Here is a 13,625-nt window from a genome sequence, read left to right on the forward strand (position 1 = left end):
GATAACTTGTGGGATTGGTGGATAAACAGTCCAGTTCCCTCGGTCCTCTGCTGGGATAACTCTGAGGCCCACGTTCTTCACTGCTTTCCAGAGTTCCCCAGTGGGATTGGGCTACAGTTGCCCAGGGCGGGTGGTGGGCTTGATTATGAGTTCTTTGTTCCTTCCCTTCCCTGCCTGGCATCCCACTCCCCTATGGGGTGCCCTGGAATCCCCTCTCAAATGAACTACTTGTGCTTGAATCCTTGTTTCAGAGTCAGTTTCTAAAGCAGAGTCTCCCCTGTAGACATTCTCGGTCAGATAATTGCTTGCTCTGGGGCTTTCCTGTGTGCTGTAGGATGTTTAGCATCGACCTTGGCCTCCACTCACTAGGTGCCAGTAGCATCTCTTCCTCTCCCAAGTTGTGACAACCAGAACGACTTCCAAAATTACCAGCCATCCTTGGGGGCCAACCATTTGAGAACCACTGTACCAGGAGAACCCAACTAAGAAGTATCAATTGAAAAGTGAAATGTGGAGCCATGAAATGGCCTGTGGAGATCACATACTTTCACTCTTTCATTCCTAGGAAGGTCAGTTCCTTGTATCAAACAGAAATGGGGTGGGTGTTTCGTTAGATGGATGAAAGTGATTCCTGCAATTATTCAGCAAACAGTTACTGAGTACTTACTCTGCGTTAGATAGCTGATTGAGGCGCTGAGGTGCAGCAATTTTTAAAAATTTATTTAGTTCAAATAAAAATAAATGTATAGACAAGTAAAAATAAGATTTAAATAGGACTCAAAAAGTAAAAAGTAAATGGACACATGCCATGCTCTCATGGAGCCTAATATCATTTTTAAAAAAACAATGGAGGGACTTCCCTGGTGATTCAGTGGCTAAGACTCTGAGCTCCCAATGCAAGGGAGTTCCCTAGTCAGGGAACTAGATCTTGAATGCCACAACTAAGAGTTTTCATGCTGCAATGAAGATGGAAGATCCTGCAAGCTACGACTAAGATCTGGTGCAGCCAAATAAATAAATAAATAAGTATTTTTTTAAAAACCCCAAATCAACAGAGCTTTCTTCAGCAGAGTACACACAGTATCCGTGGTTCTCAAACTATGTTCCATGGAGCACAGTTTCAGTAAAGGAAGCCTGGAGGCTGCTGTGAGGGATGGTACATTCTGATGAAGGACATGACGCAGGCCAGACTTAACTAAGGATGCTGAGACATGACAGAAGCAACCTGCTGTGTGCTCCACAACTAAACTTTTAGGGAGTTTGGAGAATCCACAAACAAATGAAATCATGGCTTCACTACCTTTAGTCAGCCTTTCAAGGACAGCCTGACCTCTTAGCTGGATGCCAGCTAATCTGTTTTCCTCAAAAATGTAATTCGAGGTTCTTTTTCAAATGATTGCCATTGTTTCTTTCTTTCTTTTGTCCCCTTTCTCTTAAAAATTCCTTTTTCCCCTTTATTCGTTGGTAGCAGTCTACTGACTGTTCTGCATATGTGAGCACATTTGAGTGCAGGTAACTAGCTGTTTGAATTATCCTTTAGTAGGGTTAAATGAGAAGACCAGTGGGTCCAGTGATAGGGGTAAGTCGTGTCCGACTCTAGAAACCCCATGAACTGTAGCCTGGCAGGCTCCTTTGTCCATGGGATTTCCCAGGCAAGAATGCTGGAATGGGTTGCCATTTCCTTCTCCAGGGGATCTTCCCAGCCCAGGGACTGAACCTACATCTCTCGTGTCTACTACATTGGCAGGCAGATTCTTTACCAACTGAGCTACCAGGGAAGCAGCACCAGACCCCAGATCTCCCTTAATCCACTCCTCCTTTATCTTTTTAAATATGGGGGCTTAGGGTATTATTTTTGTCTAGCAAAAAGATACTCTTCTCCAAAAAAGCAGAAGTTAAAAAAAAAAACCCACAACAAAATCCAGTGTGCTAAAGTAACTCAACAACCAACTGGCCAGCGCTTTGCTGGGTGGTACATGCTAACTGACCAAGGGGTCTTGTAAGTCAAGTACCTTTGAGGAGGTGGCTGCCCCCCTCCGGTGTCCGGTGTAGATTGTCACCAGGTAGTGGTACTGAGCCAAGGGGTCGTTGTCCTCCAGCGCTGTGACCTTTACCTGGGCAGAAGGATGGCATTGTGGGGTCATCCACCACACACGTAGCCAGGAGTGAGTTGGGCGTTCATGAGAGTTAAAGGGGGGAATCACACTTATGTCTGCTATTGATTCATTGCATCAGGTAAGAACTGTTCTTTATAAAAGCAGGGTTTCAAGTGAAAACCAAAACTTTTAAAATAAAAAATATACACTTATTATTAAATATGACCCAAAGTAGTCAAATTGGAAATGAATTTGGTATTAAGCTGAGAATGTTTGATGTTTGAGCTGATAAATACAAACTCTGTTCATAAATGATTTCTCATACCATTGGTAACCAGATTGTGCCTCTAAGGAAATTTTAAAAGAATGAATGTTGTTTTAGTAAAAAATAAATAGCTGGAGTTGGTCAGAGGCTACAGAGGGCTGGTCAGTGATGAGCTGCCCAGATCTATTGTCAGTGGAGGGCTGTTTTCTCAGTTGCCAAGGTGGAATTGTCAGGGATGCAAGTCATCTCTGTCAAAGTCATGCACCTCCTAGGGAAGCCGATATCTAAGGACAGATTGGTTCATTGCCAAAGATCAAGACCTGGGCTTCTCAGCGTAGTTCAGGACAATTCCAGAGCTCCTCAAGGGGTCAATCAAGTATCAGTAGGCTGCATCCCAAATTGACTTCTCCCCCTGCCCATCCTACCTTCTTCCTTCCTTGCCCCGGGGCTGATCCCACACACTTCTTAATAAACAATCTGCATATTCAACTCCATCTGAGGGTCTGCTCCCCAGAAACCAACCTACAGCTGAAGGACTTAAAATATTAGTGTTAAACCCCTTGGGCAAATCAAAGACAACAGTATAAATTGGGCAACTATTATCTTTTTAGGTTTCATACCATTCACATCCTGAGAGGTGTTGCTGTATGTAGGGAGGGTAGGCAATGTTGAAAGGTTCAGTGCATTATATTCATTTATGTGCTCACTCACTCGTGAGTGTGTATTGAAAGCTCCTATGGGTCAGGTGTGATGCGTGTATCAGAATCAGAACTTTGTTGTCACAATTGGTTATTGTTTGATCTTGTTTTTACCCTCAGACCTGACTTATTGTCAGGCAGATCTGGGTTTGAATTCTGGCTCCTTGGAGGTGGCTTTGGACTAGATAGTTATCCTACACATTCCAAAGAAAGGATTGGTTTTGGCACGCTCCTGGAAGATAATCTCTAAGTTCTTGAAATATTCTGCATGATCAGGGTGTCTGACTATCTGGGGCCTCGGGCCACCCAAGGCATTATGTGCTAACAGTCTGATCTGTAGTGAGAGCTTTGGGCCATGGTCTATCAGTCTGACCTGGGCAGGGATGAGGGGCAGTGGTTGCTGGAGACTAAAGGCAGTCATGCGGGTGCCATACTTATGAGACTGACCCCTAGTAAAACCAAGGTTTGGGGAGCTTCCTTGGTGGGCAATGCATCACATGTGCTGTTGCACATCATTGCTAGAAGAATTCATCGGTCTGTAGGGCTCCATGGGGAGAGGACAGTTAGAATCTCTTGCCTGATATCTCTTGAACCCTTCCTTTTTCTGATTTTAATCTGCAGTTTTTCACTGTAGTAAACTGTAACCATGAGGATAATAGCTATTTAAAGTTCTGTGTGTCCTCCTAGCAAATCACTGAATTTGAGGGTGGTCTAGGGGACTCTCAACATCAGTACCCTCCCCCTTGGTGCTGTTGTGGGCATTAAGTGGGAGTAGTACCTGGCACATAGTCAATCCTCAATAAGTCGTCAGCTTTATAATCCTCCTGATAATTTGATAAACAAGAACATTTTAGAAGTAAAGAGGCTGAGAGGCCAGCTAACAGGAGATGACTCCAGGGGTCAAGGCCTGGATTTGCAGCTGGCCCCTCAGCTCCCCGCCAGGGCTCCATTCTCTGGAGCTCCTGCAAGGGGACTGCTCGCCCCCTGCTGTTCCCGTGGATCATGCCACCTCACCTTGGCTTGATCCTGAACATCCTTCCTCCTCGCCCAGATCAGCACCAGGAGGTAGGCCACGCAGAGGCAGCTCACGGTGGTCACAACCACAGGGTTGTCCGCAAAGGTGGCAAAGAGCTCAGCAGTCTGGCGGACGTCCACGGCATTGGGCATCACCAGGAGCGTGCTCCCAAAGAAGGTGAGGTGGTTGCAAAGGCAGTGGGTCTGCGAGAGGGTGGTCTGCGGCCCCACCTGCATGAAGAGGCCCTGGTGAAAGCACTCGGGGAGCATATCTTCCCCACCCATGGGAGGAGAGCAGTGAGGAGTGGGGAAGATATGGTGTCCTGGGGAGGGCTGGGAGACTGCTGAAGGCCAGCTTCAGGATTCTCTTTGGGCTTTTTTATTTAGTTAAACAGTAATTTTTTAAATATAGTGAATTATGTCTTGTAGTGGGCTCACCTGGTGGCTCAGATGGTAAAAAATCTGCTTGCAATGCCCGAGACCCAGGTTCAATATCTGGGTTGGGAAGATCCCTTGAAGAAGGGAATAGTTACCCACTCCAGTGTTCTTACCTGGAGAATTCCAGGGACAGAGGAGCCTGGTAGACTACAGCCCATGAGGTCACAAAGAGTTAGGCATGACTGAGCGACTTAATGCTTACACATGTCTGTAATAAGCATTTTTGCACCTGTCATTCTCAGTGAGCGACCATGTCCATCTTGCCAACCTGCTTTGCCTTTTTGAATAGGGAGTATTAAGGGTAAAGCCAAAACGCCCTCTGTCCCCCAGCCTCCAGAAGCAGCCCCTGCCATGTCTTTGGTATGCATCCTTTCCAGTACTCTCTCCCACCTGGTGCTCACTCACCAGGCAGGTGTTTGTAGGGTGCTGCTTCCAGGCCAGGCAACGGGCAAGGTGCTGAGAGGACATTCAGGGTGACCAACTCATCTCAGTTTGCCAGGGACCTCTCTGCTTCTCAAACTGAAAGTCTTAGATCCTGGGAGCCCCCTGAGTCCCAGGCAAACTGAGACAGTGGGTTATCTTACACTGAAGAGAAAAACAGCAGAGATAAGGGGAACCATGGCAAGGAAACAGGAAGGACAAATATTCACATCCTAAGCTGATTCTCAGCAATAGAAAATAATTCTCTAAATTTTACCCACTTTGGACCTAAGGACCTGTGGCCCCTGTCCCGGGATCATGCTTTGAAGGGTCCCACTCTAGCCATCCTAGGGCTGTGCCCTTGCGCACAAGATGAAGAGAGTCATGGGGGCAGAGGGAATGCCCACCACAGCACATACAACCCAGCAAAGACCAGGGCGAGATCCTTGGTGACCCTGAGAAAGAGCCTCCCCTTAAATTTTGCACTCCAGATGCCTCATTTGTCTTTCCTAATCCTAACCCTAGGACTCCCACTTTTAGACTGTGGTCTGGGGACTTGGACCTCAGAATTCCCTCCTCCAGGGCCTGCCCAGACCCATTCCTCAGGATCGTCCTTCTGTGGAGGACTGGCTACTGGTGTGGCCACCCACGAGCACAAGAGTGGCAAAGAAGTGAAGTGAAGTGAAGTCGCTCAGTCGTGTCCAACTCTTTTTGACTGTAGCCTACAAGGCTCCTCTGTCCATGGAATTTTCCAGGCAAGAATACTGGAGTGGGTTGCCATTTCCTGTGGCAAAACATGGGGAAATGGGGCATGTAGATGGAGCCTGGGCTTGGGGTCCTTGTGGTATGGGGACTGAGGTTAGGGGAGAGAGAGACAGGAGTGAGGCAGGGGAGAGCACTCTAAGTGGCTCTTTATTCATTTTGTACACTTAGCGGCAAGACTTCCCTTGCAGGCTATGGCCTTCCTTAGCTTGCAGTCCACCCAGGGCTATTTGGAGGGTGTAGATTTCATTCAGACCCACAACCCAGCACTGCTTTTTCATTCCAGGGTCCACCATGAGGTGGTAAGGTAGGCAACAACAGAAAATACTGACATGTGGAAAGTTCTTTGCTCAACACCTGGTGAGGAAGAACCTGTGGCAGCCCAAACATGCCTCAGCAGATCATTCTTATCTTTTACCCTTAACACACCTCCTGGCGGGGCTGACCCCTCTGACAGCTATGGTGTCAACTGTTTTATTGACAGAGTTCATGTGGGTCTCACATCCGTGTTTGCTTACTGTTTCCCAATCCTGATCAGTGTTTTGCATCAGCTGTGGGTCTTATGCAAACCCTTGGCACACCCAGGAGGGGTGGGGCTGGTTCAGAGAAGAACCCCAAGCAAGTGCGCCTGACAAGACCCTCTCAGCACTAGGCACCCAGGGGCCAAACCTGATCTATGCCTAACGTTTTACTTTCCTGGGTTTTCACAAAGACTTGGAGGGCAGTGGCTTTCCTACTCTTTTCCAGCATGACAGCCCTTTTGAAAACCAGAGCTAATCTGGAAAAACCAGAAACTCTTCATGAGATTCCCCCATGACAGAAGCTGCACCTTTAGTATCCTTTGAAAAAATACATAAAAAAGAATAGAGTTCTCAAACCCCTTGCAATAATTCTGCCTTTACTCCACTGAAAAGGTCTGCAGTTCACAGATTTGGAGATTTCTTTAGTTATTTAGAGAATAGACAGTGGTGATTTTTCCATCGAAAATTGGTGATCCTATTTATTTTTTTTCCCCCCCGTTTAATTATTTATGGCTCTCTCTCTCTCTCTCTCTCTCTCTCTCTCTCTCTCTCTCTCTCTCTCTCTGTGCGCTTTCACTCAGTCGTGTCTGACTCTTTGCAACCCCATGGACTGTAGCCTGCCAGGCACGTCTGTTCATGGGACTTCCCAGGCAAGAACACTGGAGTGGGTTTCTGTGTCCTATATCAGATGGCTCTGTATCGGTATTCATCTGTGCCAACATCTGCTTCTATAATGACCATCAGGTTTTACTGTATCGGGTTAGCATAATTTCAGTAATATGACACACTCCCACATGACCTTTGTATGCCCCACATTTATGTGTGTGGGCATTAGTATCTATATATTCTTAAACACATGTAAGCTCCTGGACCCCATGATTCCACCCAGAAGCTAGGCACTTGCCAGTAACTTGCATTTAGCTAAGTGGTCCTCCCTCAGTCTGTCCTCATGCTCTCTCAGCCCAGAGTGTCTGCCACAGCAGTCACTTTTATCTGTGGAGCACCTACTGTGTGCCAGGTGCCACACTGAGTTCACTGGTATGCACTTCTAACCTGGTCTAGATCCCCCACTGTGGAAAGTGGCAGCCATCCTTTATCCCTGTTTTCAGATGGGAAAGTTCAGAGAGGTGTGGGGCCTGTCCAAGGTCATCTTGAAAGTACTGATGACGTGGGATTGGACCCAAGTCTGTCCAATGGCAGACTCCTTGTGGCCAGCCCCTGCACCATCCTAATCTGAGCCTCAGGCCTCAGAAGGCAGTCATCAGTGGGTATTCTGTGTCAGCAACGTGGAGATCAGACAAGTCACTGGTAGCGAGGACTCTCAAAAGTGGCAACACACTCAGGTCTTATTCACAAGGTACAAAGACTTAGGCTGCAAGTGTGGGAAACATGCTGTCTCTTGGGCATCTCAATGAGCCCTTGTCTCTTCTTGGCACTTTGGGGAACTGCCGTTTGTGGCAGCTGGAAGCCAGGCAGGAGTTGACAAGGAAGTCAAAGAGGAAGCAGACACAAATCCCAAAGGAGCTTGGTTCTGAGTCCCCTTTTGTGGCTCTGCTGGGACCTGGCCTCTTTAACTACTTGTGACTGCTATCATTGGACATACGCACCATTTGCTTCTCGTCTGTGTCCTCTACTAGACTGAGTGCTCACTGGTTTGTCTCATCATTGTATCCCTACCAGTTGGCCTGGCACCTGGGGAACATGTGTAGGATGAATGAAAGAAGGAATATGATCTAGGGGATGGGGACGGGTGTGTGATAAATTTCAACTAGACGTGGAGGCTGTTCCTGGGGAGGGTGTGGAGTCCAGCAGAGGGAGACAGCAGACATCTGCCCCCCCAAGAAATGGCTTTGGATTGGAAGATCGAAGTGGGAATGGAAGTTTTCCAGTCAGGGTAGGGAAAAAGGGCATTCTGGGGGAAAGAACTGCATGTGCAAAGCCATGGAAGAAGGAAGGGGGACACTGCTACCCCAGAAATGGCTTCTGATGGCCTCAAAACCAATGTCTGCTGCCAGGACACTGTCACAGGCCTTGGCTCCTCGGAGGCAGATCTGAGCTGCCCTGAGACAAGGGTGTGATTGATATTAATAGAACCACCTGCCTCCAGGGCTCCGGGAGCCTGGAGTAGGCTCTGGAGAAGCAGTGCCTCATGTTGCTTAAAGCTTATGCTCTGGGGACAGACCTGGGTTTGACTCTCGGCTCTACCATCTTCTTTACTTCCCCCTCCTTACCTGGCACCCGGAGTTGTCCCAAGTGCCCTGGACTTCGTCCCAGAAAACACAATGGGACAGGAAGGTGGTGATGCCGACTGTAAGGTCCCTGCCTGGAGCTGGCTCCAGGTCAGACTCTGGGATAACAGTCAGATAGTAGACGCCTTCTCCAAAAGGCAGGTCCTCTGGGCTCAGGATCCACGTGGACAGCTCATCTGCAGGAAGCAGTGGGTACGGGGGGTGGGGGTGTTCAGGTCAGCCTGAAGGCTCATGGAAACTGGATCTAATGTGATGGGAGGGGAGCACCAGGTGCCTGGGCAGGGAAGCAGGCACTGATGGTCTCCCTGATGTCCCAGGAGTATAGGAGAGGAAGCACGCCCAGCTCAGTGTGCCAAGCAGGCTGCCAATCAGACCGATGAGGGCACAAATTCTGACTTTGCTCCTCCTTGGCTGTGTGACTTTGGACCAGTTACTTAACCTCTCTGTTTTTATCTGGAAAGGAAACATTTCAGTCATCCTCATCCCCAAAGCCTGTCATGAGGACTGCAATGAGGTCAATTCTGTGAGTGCTTCTCAGCTCCTTCAGGACATATAGTTAATTGTTCACCTAGTATATTGCCTAATAATAATACCACCAACAAAAATAAGTACTGAATGTAGCAAGTGTTTTTTCTCTTTTTCTTTTTTTTCCTCTATGGCTCTGATTCCCAAGTTTTAAGCTGGTCACACCCCCAGGAAGCAACTCAAGAAGCCGCCCTGGGTGGTGGGACTACCTGAAGCAGCTGTTGGCGGGAGGTGAGCCTGGGCATCGTAGCTGGTCTCATTGGGGTGGTAGCCATAACCCAGGCTGAGCGTGAGTGGGGCATCAGGTCTCCAGTGCAGCTGGATCCCCAAAGCCGCGCTGCCTGACGTCAGGTTCACCCACAGGGCTTCAGGTCTGCTCAGGTTCAGCACAGTTGGTTCACTGTGCCCTTCTGAAAGCCGAGGCAGCAGGATCTGTCATCAGAAACAGTCAAATCAAGGGTGTGCAAGGACAGGAATGCCAGTGAACATCAGGGTGAGCCCCTGGGGAGCTGAAATCCAACCTGTGCTCTGCTCTTTTCATTAGTTTACTGAGGCTGCTATGACAAATGACCACAAGCTTTGTGGCTTAAAACAGCACAAGTTTTTTCTCTTACAGCCCTTTAGGCCAGAAGCCCCAGAATCAGTTGCATGGGGCTACAGTTGTCTTTCTTTCCTTCTCAGGGCTCCAGAGGGAGAACCCACTTCTTTGCCTTTTCCAGCTTCTGGAAGTGCCTGCAGTCATTGTCTCATGGACCCCTCCTTGCATCACCCGACCTCTTGCTTCAGTCATCAAACTGCCTCCCCCGCCCCGCAACCTGCCTGCCGCTTAGAAGGACCTCTCAATGACACTGGGCCCACCCAGGTGATCAGGATCATCTATTTCAGGATCTTTAACTTAAATCACATCTGCAGAGTCACATTTTGCCGTGTCAGGTGACGTATTCATGGCTCAGGGAGGAGGATATCTTGGGGGCCTTTATTCGGCCCCTGCTCCTCAAGCTGTGCACCCTGGCTCGGGGCTGCACCTGCACAGAAGATGCACAGCTTGGCTCTAGGCTCCAGCGCACAGGCTCAATCGTGGCGCACAGGCTCAGTTGCTCCATGGCATGTGGGATCTTCCCAGACCAGGGATCAAACCCATGTCCCCTGCGTTGGAGATCAAACCCGGTTCTCCTGTATTACAGGCAGTCTCCTGAATTGCAGGCAGATTCCTAACCTCTGAGCCACCAGGGAAGCCCTCACTGAGAGTATTAAAAATGTTATTATGTACAAAATCCTTAGCCAAGCACCACATACACAGTAGCGCTCAATTAGTTGGTGCTGTTCCTCTCTTTTATTCTTACATTAGAACTTCTTATAACCACTCTCCATTTAATCAGCTCTCTGGATTAACTAAAGCCTTCCACCCACTATTTAGTTAGTTAGTTAAAAAAGTTTTTGACTGCACCACAAAAGTTGAATCTGGGACCACCGTAGTGAAAGCACCAAGTCCTAACCAGGACCACCAGGGAATTCCCTCCACCCTTTTTCGTTTTTTAAATATGTATTTATTTGATTGAGCTGGATCTTAGTTGCGACATGTGGGATCTAGTTCCCTGACCAGGGGTTGAACCAGTCGTTTGAACATTCTTTATCACAGCATATATATAACCAAATAATATATAGTTCTATGTTAAACTGTATAAAATATATAGTTTTATGTTAAACCACAATGCTTGCAATGCTTATAGCAGGATGAGGATAATTTCTCTTGATTCTCTTCTTTTTTTTACTCTGAAAGCAAAAAATAAATTTTATTGTTTCTCTCTGTACTTCACAAAAGTTATTCATGAATTAGGCAATGAACTGAATCTCTGTGAAGCCATAAAAGCAGAACATGTTTAGTATATACTACTGGGTATAATAAAATATTCTCCTCTTTTTTTCTTTTCTCCTTTCTTTTTTTGCCCACACCATGCAGCTTATGGGATCTTAGTTCTCTGACCAGGGATTGAACCTGGGCCCTTGGCAGTGGAAATGTGAAGTCCTACCTCCTGGACTCCAGGTGATTCCCAATGATTCTCTTCTTTATTTTATTTCATAACCAGTCAACTTTTGGACCGAACCAAGTTGAAAAAGAAGACAGAAGTGCCACCTGACTTCTGAGCACACCCCAAGCCTACCTCGATATACTCTGACAGATTCTTCACAGGGATGAGCTGTCCACTAGGACTGGTCAGAGAGAGGCCACCCACAGTTCCGCTGACATCAAAGTGACCTCGGGCTGGAAAGGGGCTCTTGGGGAAGCTCATCATCTGAAACCAAGAACAGAGAGCCGAGGAGTCCAAGGGCCAGAAGGTAACTAGGCCCCTGTGTGAAGGAAAAGTTTTCCCCAGACAGGTGGACAGGTGGCCCTTGTGCTGTGGGGTGAATGAGAGGGCCCTGTCTTTAGCTGCTGCTATCTTTCCTGGTGTGTGTTTGTGTGACCTTCAAGGTTCTGACCTCAGAAATCTGGGCCTAGAGACCTGATCACACTTGCCACAGCTGAGCAATTACTGGACTATGAACAGTGTGACACTTTCTTATAGCAAGGCACAAGGTCTCTAAGAGAAAGATGTTTGTCTGCTTTCTTGGAGGCTCAAGGAGCCAAGAGTCAGATGTGCCCTAATTTGAGAAGGAAAAAGCCCTGAGTTTACTATTGCCTACTTATGGAATGGAGTCTGAAGAGCTTCATTTCCAAGGACTAATTAAACCAGGGCTGCTGGAGAAATTCCACAATACAGTGGAAAGAGGATGGTCTGGGGAGTCAGAAGGCCTGGGTCTGAATCCCAGCCCTGCCACTTTGCTGGTCACCTCGGGCAAGTCACTGAACTCACCTGTAAAATGGGCTTAATTAATTTATAGAGCTGTTAGCAACATGAATGAGCAAGCATATGTGCAGGTGCTTTGCAGACTGTAAAGGGCTGCTTCCAAGGGTGTTCTTTCTATTGTTACCCTTATGTCCACAGGCTCCCGATAGTCCTCCATGGAGCCGAGGGGGGCAGTGGGCAGGGTGAAGGTCACAGAGCTGGCTGCAGCAACATGCACGGAGGAGCCTCGCCAACTCCAGGGCTGTATTCTGTCCACAAGGTGAGAGCAGAGGTGCCGGGAGAGAGGAGAAGGTCAGTGTCGGAGGAGGATCTGCCCACTCTAGCACTGCATGGGGACTACTTTAGCATCAGCGCTTCTTTTGTGATCCCCTTAGATCAGCAGCCCCCAACGTTCTGTCACCAGGGACCCGTTTCATGGAAGCCAAATTTTCCAAAGACCAGGTCGGGGGAGGGCTTGGGGATGATTCAAGCACATTATACTTATTGTGCACTTTTTTTGTATTATTATTACATCGGCTCCACCTCAGATCATCAGGCATTAGACCCCGGAGGTTAGGGACCCCTGCCTTACTCAGATGATTCTTTGTTTGCCTCAGTGGGAATAGCATAAAAGGCAGGAGATGCCTCAAGGCTGGGCAGGTGGCCCCACATGGACAGGGCTCCAGCCTGCTTTCTCTCCCGTGCCGCCCCAGTGCCTAGAGCAGTGCCTGGCATGTGATGGTGGTCAATACATATTTTGTTGAATGAATAAATGAGCTTGGATGTAGACACTTCTCCAGACCTATCTCCCCAACCTACTTGACCTTCCATCTTTACTGGCCATTGACCTCGTCCCAATTGAGTAGACTGGGGACCTGGTTTCAGATCCTAGTCATGATCACAATGCTGCTTTGGGAAACTGCCCCTGGGATCCAGGAGGGCATCTGTGGCAGAGGAACCAAGGGAGGGTGCTCAGTGCCGAGGGTCCCAGCAGTGCCTGCAGTGTCATCCAGCCCCCAATTGTCAGGGGGTGGCATGGAAGTGGCAGGCCATCCCTAGGTGCTGGAGGAGGGCTCAGTGAAAAGAGGCTGGCACTCCTCAGAGAAACACCTAAGGCCAGAGTGTCTGGAAGTCCCATAGTCCACGGAGCAGCGGGCTTGCCAGACACACTCTAAGTGAGGTTAAAAGTGGGTTGGTCCCCCTCATTCAGCCCTCTTCAATATGACCCATCTCTCAAGACACATGGGTGCACTTACCACACTGACGTGGCGCTTACCACCTCCCTTCTCATGCTGTACAAACACCCAGTATGGGGACCTTACAGTGAAAAGCCCTTCCCACTTCTAGGTCCCGTCACTCACCCCCCTGCCTCCCACCAGGTGGGTCTTCTGGGCTCTGCCTGTCCCAGGCAGAGATGTGGATGTGGAGTGAAACAGGGCAGGGGATAAGCTTTTTGGGTCACCCACAGTACAGCAGATTACCTGTTTGTGTACACAGAGATGGAGGAGGTTGTCACCATGGCTGGAAGGCCCCCGGGCAGTCTCCCCAGCAGGAGGGCGGCCTGCACATGCTCTGCAGCTTCCAGCAGCCGAGACACTGTAGCCATCTGGAAAAGGAAGCAGGGGACCACTGCTGTGGGCCAGTCTCCATATACCACCTCTGGTTGCTGCCACCAAGCTCGTGTGGGCCTTCAGCAGGAGCAAAGCAGAGACTCGGATGGGAAGCACTTCACCAAGCACCAGGTGCTGTAGGGAATTGGGCATAAGCCCTGAGAAGATTCCAAGTGCTGTGAGCAGGTGCTTTTACCAT

General features: G+C 48.6%; 1 protein-coding gene across 1 annotated transcript in view; it reads right to left on the minus strand.

Annotated features, from left to right (window-relative positions):
* Window positions 1-13,625, minus strand: part of PKD1L2 (polycystin 1 like 2) — a 100,355-nt gene that overhangs the window by 31,782 nt on the left and 54,948 nt on the right. The window contains exons 19-25 of the mRNA XM_052656165.1: window positions 13,298-13,422; window positions 11,962-12,085; window positions 11,151-11,282; window positions 9,198-9,420; window positions 8,446-8,639; window positions 4,074-4,304; window positions 2,013-2,114 (exon numbers count right to left, since the gene is read on the minus strand). Of these exons, the coding sequence (XP_052512125.1) occupies window positions 2,013-2,114; window positions 4,074-4,304; window positions 8,446-8,639; window positions 9,198-9,420; window positions 11,151-11,282; window positions 11,962-12,085; window positions 13,298-13,422 (1,131 nt within the window). The remainder of the gene's footprint in view (window positions 1-2,012; window positions 2,115-4,073; window positions 4,305-8,445; window positions 8,640-9,197; window positions 9,421-11,150; window positions 11,283-11,961; window positions 12,086-13,297; window positions 13,423-13,625) is intronic.

The sequence above is a fragment of the Budorcas taxicolor genome, chromosome 18 (genome assembly GCF_023091745.1).
Source record: "Budorcas taxicolor isolate Tak-1 chromosome 18, Takin1.1, whole genome shotgun sequence".
Taxonomy (NCBI): domain Eukaryota; kingdom Metazoa; phylum Chordata; class Mammalia; order Artiodactyla; family Bovidae; genus Budorcas; species Budorcas taxicolor.